The sequence below is a fragment of the Cinclus cinclus genome, chromosome 3 (genome assembly GCF_963662255.1).
Source record: "Cinclus cinclus chromosome 3, bCinCin1.1, whole genome shotgun sequence".
Lineage (NCBI taxonomy): Eukaryota > Metazoa > Chordata > Aves > Passeriformes > Cinclidae > Cinclus > Cinclus cinclus.
Genome location: NC_085048.1, coordinates 64,290,539 through 64,305,725, shown reverse-complemented (window position 1 = coordinate 64,305,725; position 15,187 = coordinate 64,290,539). Strand labels below are relative to the sequence as shown.

Sequence of the window (15,187 nt, the reverse complement as noted above, 5' to 3'; positions counted from 1 at the left end):
ACAAAAAAAATAGAGAGAAAACACAGGTAGTAAGTCCAACAACTACAGCAGAAGAGTCAAATAACTCTAGGAATTGATGCTACTATAAGCATCTTGTAACACTATTGAAAATTTTCTCTGTCAAATCAGCTCTAGTTACATTCTGATCTGAAATTTCTGAGCATGCAGACCTTTCACCACTGTTCTATAGAGCACATACCAATTATCCTATTAATTTATTTCTGAATGAATTAAAATTCTTGAATGTAAACAATTATCTGATAAAGAAAGTGTGAGTGGTATTTGCTTGTAGCAACCCAGTTACTCCTTCAGTTAAGAAAGACTCCTAGAAATCTCCTTTAAAAATTGTGTTTGAAACATCATTTAGAAAACACAGTGTTATAACATTAATTTTTGCCAGCTACTTCTGGTAAACATCTCACACCGTTTCTGGTTAGAAACCATCAATTCTGCTTTTTTTTCCAGCTGCACAACAACTTCTACATATCCCAGTAGAGAGCAATTACACAACAGAATGAAACACAACCTATTTCAAACCACATTTTCATTAACCAAGGAAATGCTGGACCCAAAACCAAAGATCACATCCCCCTAAATATATTAATGTGCATTACCAGAATATTAAATACTCTTTGCCATGGTACAGTTTTAGCAAACCAAGTCCTTTTTTTCTGATGTGTTCTTACCCTTATTGTGTGTATATATGTGAGCATACAAGAACAGCAGTTACATTTAATATTCAAGCTTTGTTTTACCAATCAAAAGTGAAGTTGTCTCAGAGGTGGATACTCCTACCCATTTCTACAGAATCCAAACATGACTCATATAAAATCAATGAAACCTGGAAAATTCCTGATGCCTTCCAAACAGAAAGTTAGGAAGACAAACCGTATTAAACATACAAATAGAAATCCTGGTTAGGTAACAAAGATGATAAAAAAAGATTTAGACCTCAAATATGGGCAGTTATCCATTAGAAACTGAGTAAATGGGTACTCACAGGTATACAATACTCCACCATTGGATAATGCAATTTATGCCCCTTTGCTGTACGGCCAGAAAAGAAACAGCTCTGACAGACATCATAGTTGAAATGTTTTAAGCTCCGGTACCTGTGGGGACATTAAACAAAGTGATTAGAGGTTTACTTCTAATTAAGCCTCACAAAGCAAATTACTCTGAAATGGTGTCACCTGCTTTTCAGCAGCAGCAACACAAGGACACAGTGAGTTTGTTGGGATTAGCTCCAAGAGAGCTCTGAAGGGTGTGGGTGTGCACAACGAGAACATGGCAGAGCTAACACTCACGATGGCTGCACGCCCAGGGACACCAGTGCCACTGCAGCAGCTCCAGGGGACAGGACTCCCGCAGCCCTTAGTCCATAGAACCTTCCTACACTACACACTTCACCAAGTATTTAAAAGTTCCTGTCTTCATATCAATATAGAGAGCAGAAGTAGCTTTGATGCAGAAAATCTTACAGGCATCAGCTTCATTGATGGACTGTGAAAAATTTCTAATTTTTTACGTTTTTAGTAACTTTAAACTATATTGCTTTGGTTTTCCTCTATTTACTATTCCTGTGTCATCTCAAAAAATACTTTTATAAACCAGACTGGCTTATTTTAGTTTTTACACTCAACAGTTAAATTAAAGGCTTGTAAATAATTTTGATGCTCAGAAATTCTATACACATTTCAGAAGATTAAATTCTCGAGAATTAATGAAATTTAAGAATAATTTAAAATTCAGTTGAAAATACACAATGATTTGTATATTTTTGGTGTTTTTCTTAAGACAGCGTATGTATAAATAGGGTAACAAACCTTTACAGTATCCCTTTTACTAAATGTTATCACCAGGAGTGTGATTTATCTATTTACTTAGACCAAAGCAACAATTCAATTCCAGATTTCACCCACTGTTTCTATGCTGTGGTTGTTCTGACTGGATGAGGTTATATCATTTGTATGAAACTAAAATGAACTAACTGAACCAAACTGAATAGCTACTGAATAGTTAAAGTTTAAATTAAATTGCTTCCTGAGAGCAGTTTTCAGTACCCACCCACATTTTTCTCCTGTTGAGTTTTATGTTTGTTTTGCAAGAGGATATGTGTCAATAAATGTAAAGGTTTACTTTAAAAGATGCTGATCCAACTTGTTTATGATCTTTTCTCAGAGCCTGTGCATTAAATGGCTACATTTACCTTCTGCTAAGACACTAGATGCTTTTGTTGTTGCAGATCTCTAACTTAATTGTAGAAATTATTTAGAATGACCCATTCTAAATTGGTCTTCTTCTTCTCTTTTAACTCTGCCCTCCTACACGTAATACAACTTCAATAACCATAACTTAGCTGAGCTAGAGCTTTGTCACCCTATGCTTCCTCCAACAATAATAAAGAGATAATTTAATCTTCTCTTAAGACATGCAGCAAAGTTTGATCAGATTTATTACTTCTGCAAATACATACTTATATTTATAAAACAAAGAAGATTTCTAGCTCAGTCCTGTAAGACTGACTAAAGCCAGCATTCCTAAAACTAGACAAGATGAATTTGACTTCAGGATTCATATTATCATCCTCCGAAATAAAGGAAAGATGGAGAACAGAAAGCATGATGAATGGAAATTACTCATCAGCCTGGATACCTGAAGAAAAGTCTTAGAAGCACTTACATGATAGACTTACTTTATTTTTCCTGGATAATACATTAGACTCCACGAGCACAGTACAGGAAAAAGACAGTTATGCTTAACTTTAGCTGTAGCCTTTGCTGCAGATTTTGGAGGTGGGGGTTGCATCACTTTATACACTGGAGCAATCAATTTCCAAATGCATGTTAGTCATAGCAATACTTGCTAAGGTTACCAACTACAGTTTAGGAGAATTACAGGCATAATTGCTCCCCATGTAACCTTTTCTTTTAGAATTCACACCTCTCTTTGAAAAGACATGTTAGATTATGTTCAGCGACACAGGAACTTTGCAAGTATCATCACAGCAATGTATCAGTGTTTGTTTTAAGCAAGGAAAGATTAATGTTGAAGGGTGTTTTATACTGCCCTGGCGTAAATTAGTTTCCCAGTCCTTATGCAGGAGAGCAGGCAGACAATCCATATTTTTTCTTACTGATCACCTCTTTTTGATCTTGTGCTTACAGAACAAATTTACACTTTATTTGCTATCTCTTGGATCAACCAATCCAAAAACATCTGGTGACAGCCCACCCTGCACCTCTGTCAGCTGCAGGACCACTGTGTGTCTAACAGTGGCACTGCATGAGCCAGAACTGCACCAGCTCAGGCCACACTGTGGCCTCACCACAGGTAGCAGATCCCATCTTAAAGAAGGAAAAGAGTGGGAAAACAGACAGAAAAGAAAGAGCTTCACTTGCTGGAAGACTTAAAGCTGTAGATATTTTCAGAGAAACTTTGCACCTAACACCTCTCGTCTTACCTAAATCCAACAATTGGACACTCTTTACAGATGTTGCACTTGGCCTGATGTTTTGCTGTTTCTGCAGCTGCTACACGGTGTAGAACTGGTAACCACACCATAGACTGTGGTTCTAAGCGCATCCAATCTATAAACTGCTTTACAGTTATTTCTGGCTTATTGTGGTTCTGTGGAGAGAAAAAAACCCACATCCAAATTAAAAAAAAAAAAAAAAAAACAGAAAAACGAAACAACAGACACCCACAAGTAGATTTTCCTTAGAATTTATGGAATAAAGACCCCCAAAACACGCATGAATTCTTTCCATGACAGTTTAATCTGACAGCATTTATAGGATGCAAGAAATAGCCCCAATGAAAATAAAAATAAAGAAAACAAGTCAGTAAGACTTTAGAAGACTAAACAGCTGTGATAAAGTAGATAGTAACAAAGATGGAGGACACAGTAAAGAAGTAACAGACTGTATAGTAAAGCTGTCTTTCAACTGAAAGGACTTGAAAAGTAAGTATGAGCATGAAAAGGAAGCACACTGCAGTTCAGACATACTAAAGACATGGTTGTCTTCTGAGTTAAGATTGATGACAAAATGCTTGTCAGTAGTGTTTGCATGTGTGTACTGATTGCCCCAAGACTTGTCTATTTTTTATTGTGTTCCAAGCCCATAGTATTCTTTCTAATTTGCACATTAAACGTAACACACGCACACAACAAACAAACAGGCAAAGAATGAGGAAGGAATCTACCATTTATAGCCAGTCACTGCAAGAATATGGCACAGCTAAGGCATTAACATGATTGTTTAAAGAAGCAAACAAACACACTTCCACATTTTCCTTAAGTTGTAACCACTGAAGTTGCCTAGCTATAAAGGTATTGTATTCATCAACTTTGTCAGCAATAACATTAGAGGTCCTATTTCTGAGCTCAATGGAAGCAATAAAATAAAGCCTAAAAAGAAAGTTATTCTTAAATGGTAACACATGATGGAAAGCAATGCCAGGCTCCCTAACCTACTCATGGTCCAAGTTAATTTTTGGCAGAAAGAGGGGAAAATCATGAAAAAAATAGAGTGTTTCTTCCTCACCAACAAAATACTTGTTTTCACTGGGCTGAAAAAACTGACATGCAGCTGCACATTTTCTCTATGCTCTCTTAACGACCAGGGACTGAACTTGGAAACTACTCATGTGAGATCAGGGATGCAACCTCATTATCAGTAGAACAGTAGTAACACATCAAGTATTTAAACACTATCTTGCTAATACCCTCCACCCATATTTGAATAGCATGGGAGGTGGGGTAGATAGATCCTTGAGGGACATAAACGTCATTCCTCTGTCACACAGCCTACAAATACTAAATGAACAATTTCTTTCAGCATGACTCAAACCACTCAAGGCCAGTGATAGATATGCCAAGCACCATCCTTTATTGTCTGAAGCAGCAATGTTAAAATATCAGGGGAAGCTTTATGTGGTTAATTAGTCAAACCAGCTTCTGTAAGTATCTACCAAATTATTCATGACCTGCACAAACACTCTTCCAGTCTTTCTTCCAATCCGAATTGCCTGAATCTAGAAGTGAATCTAAGAGTTCTGGAAAAAAAAGCTAGCACAACTGCATTTTTTAAAGAACTGGACAAAAAATGTAGAAATCTCTATGAAAAAAAATGACAAAATAAAATCCTCTGAAAGTTCACTAAAATCTTTAATGTTCAATTCAATAAAATCAGAAATATCCAAGTCAGTAATTTTATAGAAGCTATGGTGTGTTTTTAATCCACATACAATTTGTGATAATGCTCAAATCAGCTGCTTTCACAAAAATAATGCACTGAAGCAGTATAGCTATCAATAGCTTAACAGTTGGAGCCTTAGGCATCCTTGAAAAAGTCAGAGGTAGTTGTGTTTCATTACAACATCCTGTTTTTAATTCTCATCCTCTTTAAACAGACAGACACTCCTTGCAACCTCATTAACCCCCTGCATGTAGTGTGGAGCTGCACAGCAGGCTGTAAGAGCTTTATTCCATGTTCTGATCTGCTGCATAAAGCCACACAGTATAAACATGACTACACTTGAAGTTTCATGCAACTGCAAAGTCTTTTGTCAGTAACATAATGCTAAATAATTTCCTGGTGCACAAGGTCAAAAATTACTATCAACATAATTTTCTTGTTCTGTTGAGATCATGCCTTATTCCAGCTGGAAAAAGAACGTTGTTCTCACAGGATCGGGTTGCTTTGAACAATGCAAAGCAGGGTAACTGGCTGCTACAAAATTTTTTAACAGCTTTTAGAGTGGAAAACACTGTCAAGACTCATGAAGATTTATATATTCTAGCTAAATATAATCAGATTGATCTTCCCATAAACCATAAACCATCTTTTACAGCTGCATTTTCACATTAATTTCTCATACTTAGTTGCAGGACCATATTAATTTCTGTTCAAAACTCAGTGGATGCTTTTACATTCCTCTCTTCTTTTTACATCAGCATGTACAATGAATCTGTAAACTTAAGAGAGAGTTTGGTATTGTTTTGTTCTTCACATGAAAGTCTTTATCTTACCTGTTGGAAGCAGCTGCGCACACTGGGTTCAATGTTGCTGCCACCGAAGGCCGCCACTTCTCCAAGCTGTCGCGGGATCTGGATAGCATCATGAAGCAGAAGGCCCAGCTGCCTCTGGTCACACATTTCTGTAGGGCCTGCTACCTCCTTGAAGAGGTCTGCAACACCAACAAAAGACACCATCTCGTTCCATTTCCATGAAAACCTCCTTTCATTCAGTAGCGCTGCAGCTCAAGCTTTTAATTTCTGTATTACTGTCATGGTTAGAAATGGCCACTGTCCCATTTACAAGAGTTCACTTTCATCTAATCTTGATTTGTAACCATAGAAATGAGAAACATAAGGCCAAAATAAATGAAACTATATGGCTTCTTATGGCATATGGTGGACAGGAAGGTTATTTGAAGCAGTACAGCTTCACCAGCAAAAATTCCTGCCTGACAAACCTAATAATCTCCTATGGTAGAGTGACAACATTAGTGGACAGGGCCTTGACTATAGATGTCATCTCTCTGTACTTCTGTAAGGCTTTTGACATAGTCCTCCACAACATCCTTCTCTCTAAATTCAAGAGAGACAGATTCGATGGGTGGACTGTTGGATAAGGAATCGGTTGGATGTGGCCAGCAACAGTGGTGGTCAACAGCTCAGAGTCCCGATGGACAACAGTGACAAGTGATGTCCGTCAAGGTCCATACTGGGACCAGTGTTATTTAACATCTGCATTAATAAAACAGATGAAGGGATCGAGTGCATTCTCAGCAGATCTGCAAGTGACACTAAGCCAAGCGGTGCGGCTGACACACCTGGAGGATGGGATGCCATCCACACGAGGAATGGGCCCCTGGGAACCTCATCAAGTTCAACAAGGCCAAATGCAAGGTGCTGCACCTGAGCCAGGGCAACTCCAGAATATCAGTTGAGGCTGGGGGATGAAGGACTGAGGGCTGCCCTTATGAGAAGGACTTGAGGGTGCTGGTAGATGAAAAGCTGGACAGCCCAGAATGTCAACCGTATCCTGGGCTGCATCAGAAGCAGTATGGCCAGCAGATTGAGGGGGGGATTCAGCACACTCTGCTCTTATGAGACCCCACCTGGAGCACTGAGTCCAGCTCTGAGGTCTCTAGCACAGGAAAGACGTGGAGCTGTAAGAGCAGATCCAGAGGAAGGCCAAAAAATTCATCATAGGATAGATGTTCCATCACTGAAGAAAGGCTGAGAAAGTTGGGGTTGTTCAGCCTGAAGACTCCAGGGACACCTTACTGTGTCTTTTCAGTAATCAAAGGGGACTTATAAGAAAGCTGTGAACAAAGTTTTTAGCAGGGCATGTTATAATAGGACAAGCAGTAATGGTTTTAAACTAAAAGAAGGCAGATTTAGACCAGTTATAAAGAAAAAAAAATTTTACAATGAGGGTGGCAAAACACTGGAACAAGTTGCCCAGAGAGGTGGTAAATGTTCTATCCCTGAAAACATTAAAAGCCAGATTGGACAGGGCTCTGAGTAACTTGATCCAGCAGAAGATGACCCTGCTAACTGCAAGACAGCTGGTCTAGAATAAAAGCACCTTCCGAAATGAACTATTCTATGATTCCATGAAGAATGAAATAATATTTCAGATCTTCATGTCTTATGCTAAAAATTTATGTCATGCTTCAGCTGGTTGGGGACAGAAGCACAATTACTCTGAACTGAGGCTGGAAGTTACCACAAGTCACAACCGGCCACGTGAAATAGCTTAAAGCAAGAGCAGCAGCCAGAAAGACAATTTCAGCTTAACAAGAAACACATTTTCTTCCTGGATAACCATGTCTGCTTCCATGTACTTTTTCTTCACTGATTCCACTTTCCTAAGGGAGGTGTCAAGCCCTGCAGTAAAAATGGATGAACCAGGATGACTGTAACAAGAGAAAAAAATGATGCTGAAAGGGATCAAGAAATTTTTTCCAGATACAGGCACTGGGAAGGAAGATACTGCTTGTACCTACACTCACAGCAAAGCACTGAGTTAATTTGCCTTTCAGCAGTACAGTTATTATTTCTCAACTGCTTTCTTAGCACATTTCTTTGATTGGACAATTTTAATTGTTAAAATGCTCAGCTAAAAACATTAATGTTTCTGCCAATAATTTTGATTTATGAACTCTGTAGCTGTGTACATTAACATTTAGTCACAAGATTAATCTTTTCTGAAAACATCTTAAATGCTGATTTTATCATATTTTTTAATTCTGTGATTTGTACAAATTACAGAAGAAGTGGAATCAAATTCTTATGTTCATTCCAGCTGGTTTTTACAATCTCCTTTTGAACTCAGTGGCTGGCTTGGATTAAAGCTCCAAGTAATCTTAAAAGAAAGAGGATTCATTTATATTATGCCCTTACTTTTTAATGTATCCCATCAGAACAACCACTAAAAAACTAGAAACAAATGAAATTTGAAAATCCAGCCTGACTGCACTTCTGCTCAAGAAGAAGACGACAGCCTTTGTTCAGAAACATTCATGAGTGACTCTTACTACATGGTGTAAATTGTTTTGCCCTTCATTTGGAGCAGCTGGCAAGCTTTGTCAGTGTAGTTCAGACAATCAGGGCACACTTATTTTTCTTCTTCTCAAAGGAGGTAGAAGCAAAATAAAGGATCTTCAGAAAATAAAAATCCAGATGACTAAACTAATTTTTAGAATTTATTGTATTTTTATCACCCTTTCTTGCCTAGTCAAACATCAGCTACAGCATCTTGCTCACTCAGTGCTGAGAAAAAAAAAACCCAACACAGACAATAGAGGGGACAGGATTAATACTGTACAGCTGTAGGTTCCTCTTGGCAATCCCAGATCCTGTCTACCTTCTTCAGTTGTGGATGGGACAGGTTTTCAATTTCTAAGAGGAAAAAAAACCTGCTAGTAAAAAAAAAAAAAAAAAAAAAGGAAAAAAGAAATTGTCTTATTCTTTCTGTTTGCATCACTCTGCAGTGGAAACAGGCCATAAAAGAAGAACAATTCATTAGCTGCTGGAGCTGGGAGGCAGATGAAGTAATGTCCTAAGCCCTAAAACTTCAGTTGATTGTGGAGCTGGTAAATAGAGGAAAAATGACGGGACAGAAGAGGGAACAGTGATTAGCTAGGAGGAAACCAGCAAATACCTTTGAAGAGCTCTAACTCCCCCAAATTATTTGTTTCTTAACACTGGCAGCTGTGCCATAGCCAAAGACTGTCCAGGAGCAAGGAATTAATGGATGGTATCCTCTTTTCCCAAACCCCTCAATGCCTTCAGTGAGTCATGCAGGAGGAGAAGCTCCTAAACTGAAAGCATGGAAAGTGAGAATGCTCTTGTTATCTGGCTTACCTGCTCCAAATAATCAATGAGCTATTTTCTGGCAAAGGAGGCATGGCAAGAGCATCTCTCAAGTGGGAGATGGAGGAGAGCCTGTTTTAGCTCTGACAGGGAGCACCCAGGCACCCTACTCACCACCAGTGGGAAAGGGGACTCCATACATCACCCACCAGCAATCTCAAAAGCCACAACCTTTTATAAATGGAGTTTGGTAACATGTACATACACACTAAAGGAGTTTCAACATAAAATACACTGATATAAAGGTTAAACTGATAAGGGACTCTACCAAAGGACAAGAGGAATGACTGAGAAAGAAAAGACGATTATTCAGACCTGAGTCACATGAAAAAAACAGAAACCAGGAAAAGAAAAATCAGTTAAATAAATTCAGCCTTACACTAATATTTTGAGGATTACAGTCAGTGTGACTCAAACTGTAACTAAGCTGGACAACCTGAAAAAAATGTACTTAATGGTTGATAAAGACAGGGATACTTGAAAATATTGAAAAGTTTATTGAATCCCTATCAAAAAGATAATAAGATAGATAGTATAAAGACGTCCACAACCCACACTTTGTTACATTGTCACAATCAGAATGCACATTCTAATTTCTTCTTTTTTTCGTTGTTAGTTCCAAGTGGTTCAAAAATTTACAACACAAACTTAACAGTAAAAAAAGCCCCACCACATTCCAAGGTTGTTGTACATCACTTGAAAACTTAACTGCTTAGAAGATATTTATTAAGCAGCCCTTCCTTTTCATCTGAAATCATAAAGATTTTACACATCAAACGATATGACCCAAAAGCTGAACACTGTAAAAAACCCCGCATGGTTTTTCTGTTTCTGCTGCCAGTTTGGGCTTTGGGTGTTAGAAACAAATGCAGAGTGAAGAACACACAAATGCATTCTCATGTAGCTCACAAGTGACCCTTCTTGTCAAATGAGAAAGCAGAGAATAACATGGTTATGGCCAGACCAGGACATTGGCCTCAACAACAGAAAAGAAGCTAGAGACTCTTCACCCTAAACCACAGATGTAAGCAGCTCACAGTAACTGAATTACTTCTGGAGGTCCATTTTTATTCTCAGGAACAGTCAGGCATGTGCTTGAAGTTAAGCATGTCTTAAACATTTTCAAGAAGAGGCATTCTTTAATTTAGGCTTCCATGTTTCCTCTAAAGTAATTGAGAGTTGTAATTAAAGATTCATTCTCATATCAATCCTTAAGTCTAGAATCTTAAAAATAAGCTTAATTAAATTTTTAAAAAATCACAGAAATTTCTCTGTCAAAACATTTTTTACAAACATGTCAAGTGAAAAGATCCTACCTATACTATACTGGAAAAGAACATACAGTCACTAGGAAGGCTGAAGACTCGAGCAGCAAACATTCCCCTCAAGAGTTTTACAAAAGAATTAAGGGTTGATCCAAAAGTTTTCAGAAGAAGAATACTTGCTTGTTTTACCACTAACTATTCTAAGAAGAGTTTGCCTCTCCAAGCCAAGTGCATTTAAGGCAGAGTCTGTGGTCTGCTGAGGGCTCTAACCACAACCAGCCAATGACTGTCACTCTCAGAGCAGCCTGCGACTGCCAACGCCTCAGAAATGCTTAGAAGACACAGCCAAAAGGAGAAGCAAATGCCAGGAGTTGGTCCGAGAAAGGAAAAAATCAAAACGGGTAATTACTGTTCAGGTTCCTCTTTTTTTTTTCCCCCCAAGTGACTGACTTTCTTGAAAATACTCAGAAATTCCATTAAAATTTCCACTTGAAGACTGAGAACTCAGTAGATATGACAAAATTTCTCTCAACAAGAGATTATTAGTAGGGTATGACAAAATCAAAAGAACCAAAAGAGATGGCATCAAAGATGAGTCTGTGATAGCTCGTGCCAGAGGACCCCAAATGCTGACTACAAAGCAATTGCAAGCCAAGAAGAATACCTGACACACACTTCCTTTGTTAGTAAAATTTCTTTCAGATCGAAGAATTCTTCTGTGGCAATTTTAATGCTCATAAGGACAAGAATGCTAACAAAGATATCAAAGCCTGGCACATTGATCAGAGCAGGAGTTACAACAAAAAGGATGCATTATCTGACTCTTAATGCTCTGCTTTGCAAATATGAACAACTGCTTTAATTTCAGGTGTATTTCAGGTTGAAGTTGGGATCATTTGGTACAAAACGCTTCTGAGACTTACTCTCTACATTTTTTTTTTTTAGGGTTTCTCAGAGCATCCTTCAGTGTTAAAGTCCATCTTTTTGACATAAATGACGTAAAATCTGTAGCCACCATCAGTTGCCATTTTAATTTTACTATGAAACACAAAGCAACAACATAAACATGAAGCTGAGCTAATAATTTCCTTATTCTGTTTCAGCATCTGTATTTGGCAACTATATACTAATGTATTACCAATGGGAGTATTCTCAGGTTTCAGAGTTTTTCAAAAACCATTTTTTCCTAGGGTTTTCAGTTTATCATCCACAGCCTAACTCCTACACTTTATGAAAGCTTTGATTTCACACAGAACTGCAGATGACCTTCTGAATTGTCATTGTGGAACAAAGGTATGCCCATCAAGCTCATTTTCAGTTGTGGAATATTTCACATATACTTCATATATATGTCAAATGACAGAAGGAAATTAAACACCCCAAAGTCTCAGTATGTCATTCAGATGTCAAAATATGTCCCAATACAAAACACCCCTACTGCTCACTGTTAATAACTAAGTTTACAAGTTTGCCTACAAATGCTCTTAAGAAAAGCAGAAATTTTTGCAGAGCTCCAAAGGTCCATGAAGCAAATTCAGTCTCTATAATTTTTTTCACGTGTTTCCAAAATGGGTCAAGGAACTACTGTAAAGAACAACAAATTTAAGATTATGAGCATAATATATAAATGCCCGTCATCCAGAATGCTCTAATACAGTGCTTCACCTGTTTTTCTGTATTTGTCAGGGCTTTTTTTTCCACAAAGTTACTGAATTATCTTCTAGTCCCGGATGTATTATTGTGAAATATTTTTTAAATTACTCAGTATTTCTCAAGCTTGTGAGATTACAAAATTCAACATTAATTTAAATTAATTTAAATTAATTTAAACTTTCATTGTGCAATTCTGGCAGAAAGCACATATACTGGAAAACCATTTTCAGAGTTGAGATACTCTTTCTTGTAGACCACTAAACACAATTGCAGGATTTTGGCATGTTTCCTTGCTTTATCAGCCATATCAATTTGATGCCATCAGCACTAACTTGCTTAGTTTTTCCCTAAACAAAACATATACACACACAAAAGAGAACAGAATCAAATATAATACTACTTATCTACCGCTATATCCTCTTTTCTTCTGGGGACTGCAGTACTGTGCCTTCTGGTGATTCAGAAAGGACAGCAACACTTTCCAGTCAAGATACAAATCCTACTTTAACCATTGTCACTGGCGATGATGAAAATAATTCTCTTTTACTTACTCAAAAGAAAACTACTTTGCAACAGGCATGAGAAATGTTTTACTACTAATTTTGCTGCGTGCTTTGTCATTGTACATGGCTTAATTACATAGAGTATTTTGTAAAAGAAATTCTTCCTTACATCTGTACTTCTCTTCCAGAAGGCCCTTAGAAAGAGACATCAAACCAATTTTCAGGGACTGCACTCGAATTTTTCCAGTTCGGCCACTGAAATCATAAAGACAAGACAATTTAATACAGTTCCATTTTATTTCATTCCAAGTCAAGTCTATTAAATAATACAAAGACATTGCAGAGTTATATTTCAAATATCCTTCAGATCTGGAAAAAAAACATTAACACTGAAGATCACATTAAGAATTCTTCCTTTACAAAAGCTCAGCTTGCCTTCCAAGTGATTTTACGTGTCAAAACAGCTTGTATTACTACAAAAGAAAAGACAGTTAGCTCTGCAGAGCTCTGAAAGTGATTTATTAATGTGATATACACAGAAAAAAATACATGAGCAAACAGCAGGAAGGCTTATTACTCAGTGTGAAACACAAGGATTGTAAAATAAAACCAAGTTTTCCTATCACAGTAATTAAATATCTTTTCCTTTTTTTTTTTTTTGGTGGGTTTTGTTTAAAATGTTCTGACGTACACAATATCGAGACATAAACAGATAATCACACGCACTAATTCAATGATTTGGAACTGTCATTCTTTTTAAGCAATGCCACTTCAGGTTCATCTGGCCCAGCATGAAATAAAGTATGTCCAAACCTAAAAAGCAACTCAAGAATAGATAAGTACTGTTGAGTCTGCAGGGCAAATGATGTTCAAATAGATACTAAAACTACAAAGCCAGCTTACATGGAAAAGGACAATTTTAAAGTTCAGAAGATCAATGCAGAAACCTATTTTTAAATATTCTTCTTTCAAACATGGAAAAAACATGACACAATTTGTCTTTAAATGAGTTGTGGCAAAAAAAAAATCAGAATAGTTGAACAGTATGTAATACACTCATAAGGTTAGCTGGGTCTTTCACCAACAAGTAAGGTAACACTTAAATTTAGAAACACCTCAAACCCTACTGTGCTCCTTTCTGCCACAGAGAAGTTATATATACTTTAATTACTTCTGAAGTGGTTATTACATATCTCTTTCTATCCTATCCATTCAGCATATGGTCTGCTGTCTGATTTACTTCACAAATGTTGTGCTGAATACAAAATTAGTAATTTACTCCTGGGCTCTTGATAAAATAGCCAAGCAACTTACAAATATTAATGCATTTGTCTTTACAACATCATCTAATCTAGTAACACTAGACAGCAGTATCTTCATTCCATAAGATGGAACAGAGAAATTATTGCCAAATTAATCAAAAACATCTATTACTTTTACTGCCTAGTTGGAAAATCAGGACCCAATTTTCCAGAATGTTATAAAAGTGCCACCTTTTTATATATTCAAGCTTACGTTCAAATTACCTCTTTCAATCACAGACACTACATCATTCTGGCATACCTTGCCATCTAAATGGCTCATTTTACACCCTGATAAAATTATTTCCCTATTCCTTCCATGTATGGTTGTTTGTGCTTTAAATTTATATTCATCAGAAAAAAAAAAAAGTGAACATTCATTTGGGTTTGATTTAACTCAGGAATGACCATATCATTTGTTTATTAAAGACAGAAAGTGAGACTTTGCAGCTAAAAGATCAGGGCACAAATGTCAAGGCTTCAAGCTTCTCCTGATTTCAGGAGACTTCTGCAGGGTCTTTGAAAAACTTCCTTCACACAAAACAGCATTTTCTCAATAAATCACATAAATAATTACAAAGCCTACAATATTACATTTTTTAAAGAGTAACATTCACCCCAGTCTCTTTCTTGGAAACAAATATTAGTGTAATGACATACATATGCTAAAAAAACCCAACACCCCAAAAACAACTGCCACACACACACTCTCTCTCTGCCCAGACTCATAGTCCTGGCATTGCCAAGCCAATAATTTAAGTTTTCCCAGCTTAGGAGTCAAACAACTACTGACATTAGGAGGGTCCTCCAGAGACCAATGCCCCTGCTTGGTCAGGTGGAGCAGGTTTTCCTGGATCATATCCCACCACCTCAGTATCTTCAAGGATGGAGACTGAACAGCTTATCTGAATAACCTATGGCACTGTGTGATCACACTTACATCAAAACCATCTTTTTTTTTCATATGTTTAAGCAAAATTTCCTGTGTTTCAGGTTGTGCTTGCTGCCTCTTGTCCTGCCACTGCACACCACTGAGAAAAGCCTGGCTCCATCTTCTGCTCCCATTGGATATTT

The 15,187-nt window shown here is 37.3% G+C and overlaps 1 protein-coding gene across 1 annotated transcript in view; it reads right to left on the bottom strand.

Moving 5' to 3' along the window:
- UTRN (utrophin) overlaps positions 1–15,187 on the bottom strand; it is a 313,286-nt gene that overhangs the window by 32,450 nt on the left and 265,649 nt on the right. The window contains exons 62-65 of the mRNA XM_062490124.1: positions 12,982–13,067; positions 6,035–6,192; positions 3,464–3,630; positions 1,001–1,112 (exon numbers count right to left, since the gene is read on the bottom strand). Coding sequence (XP_062346108.1) covers positions 1,001–1,112; positions 3,464–3,630; positions 6,035–6,192; positions 12,982–13,067 — 523 coding nt within the window. The remainder of the gene's footprint in view (positions 1–1,000; positions 1,113–3,463; positions 3,631–6,034; positions 6,193–12,981; positions 13,068–15,187) is intronic.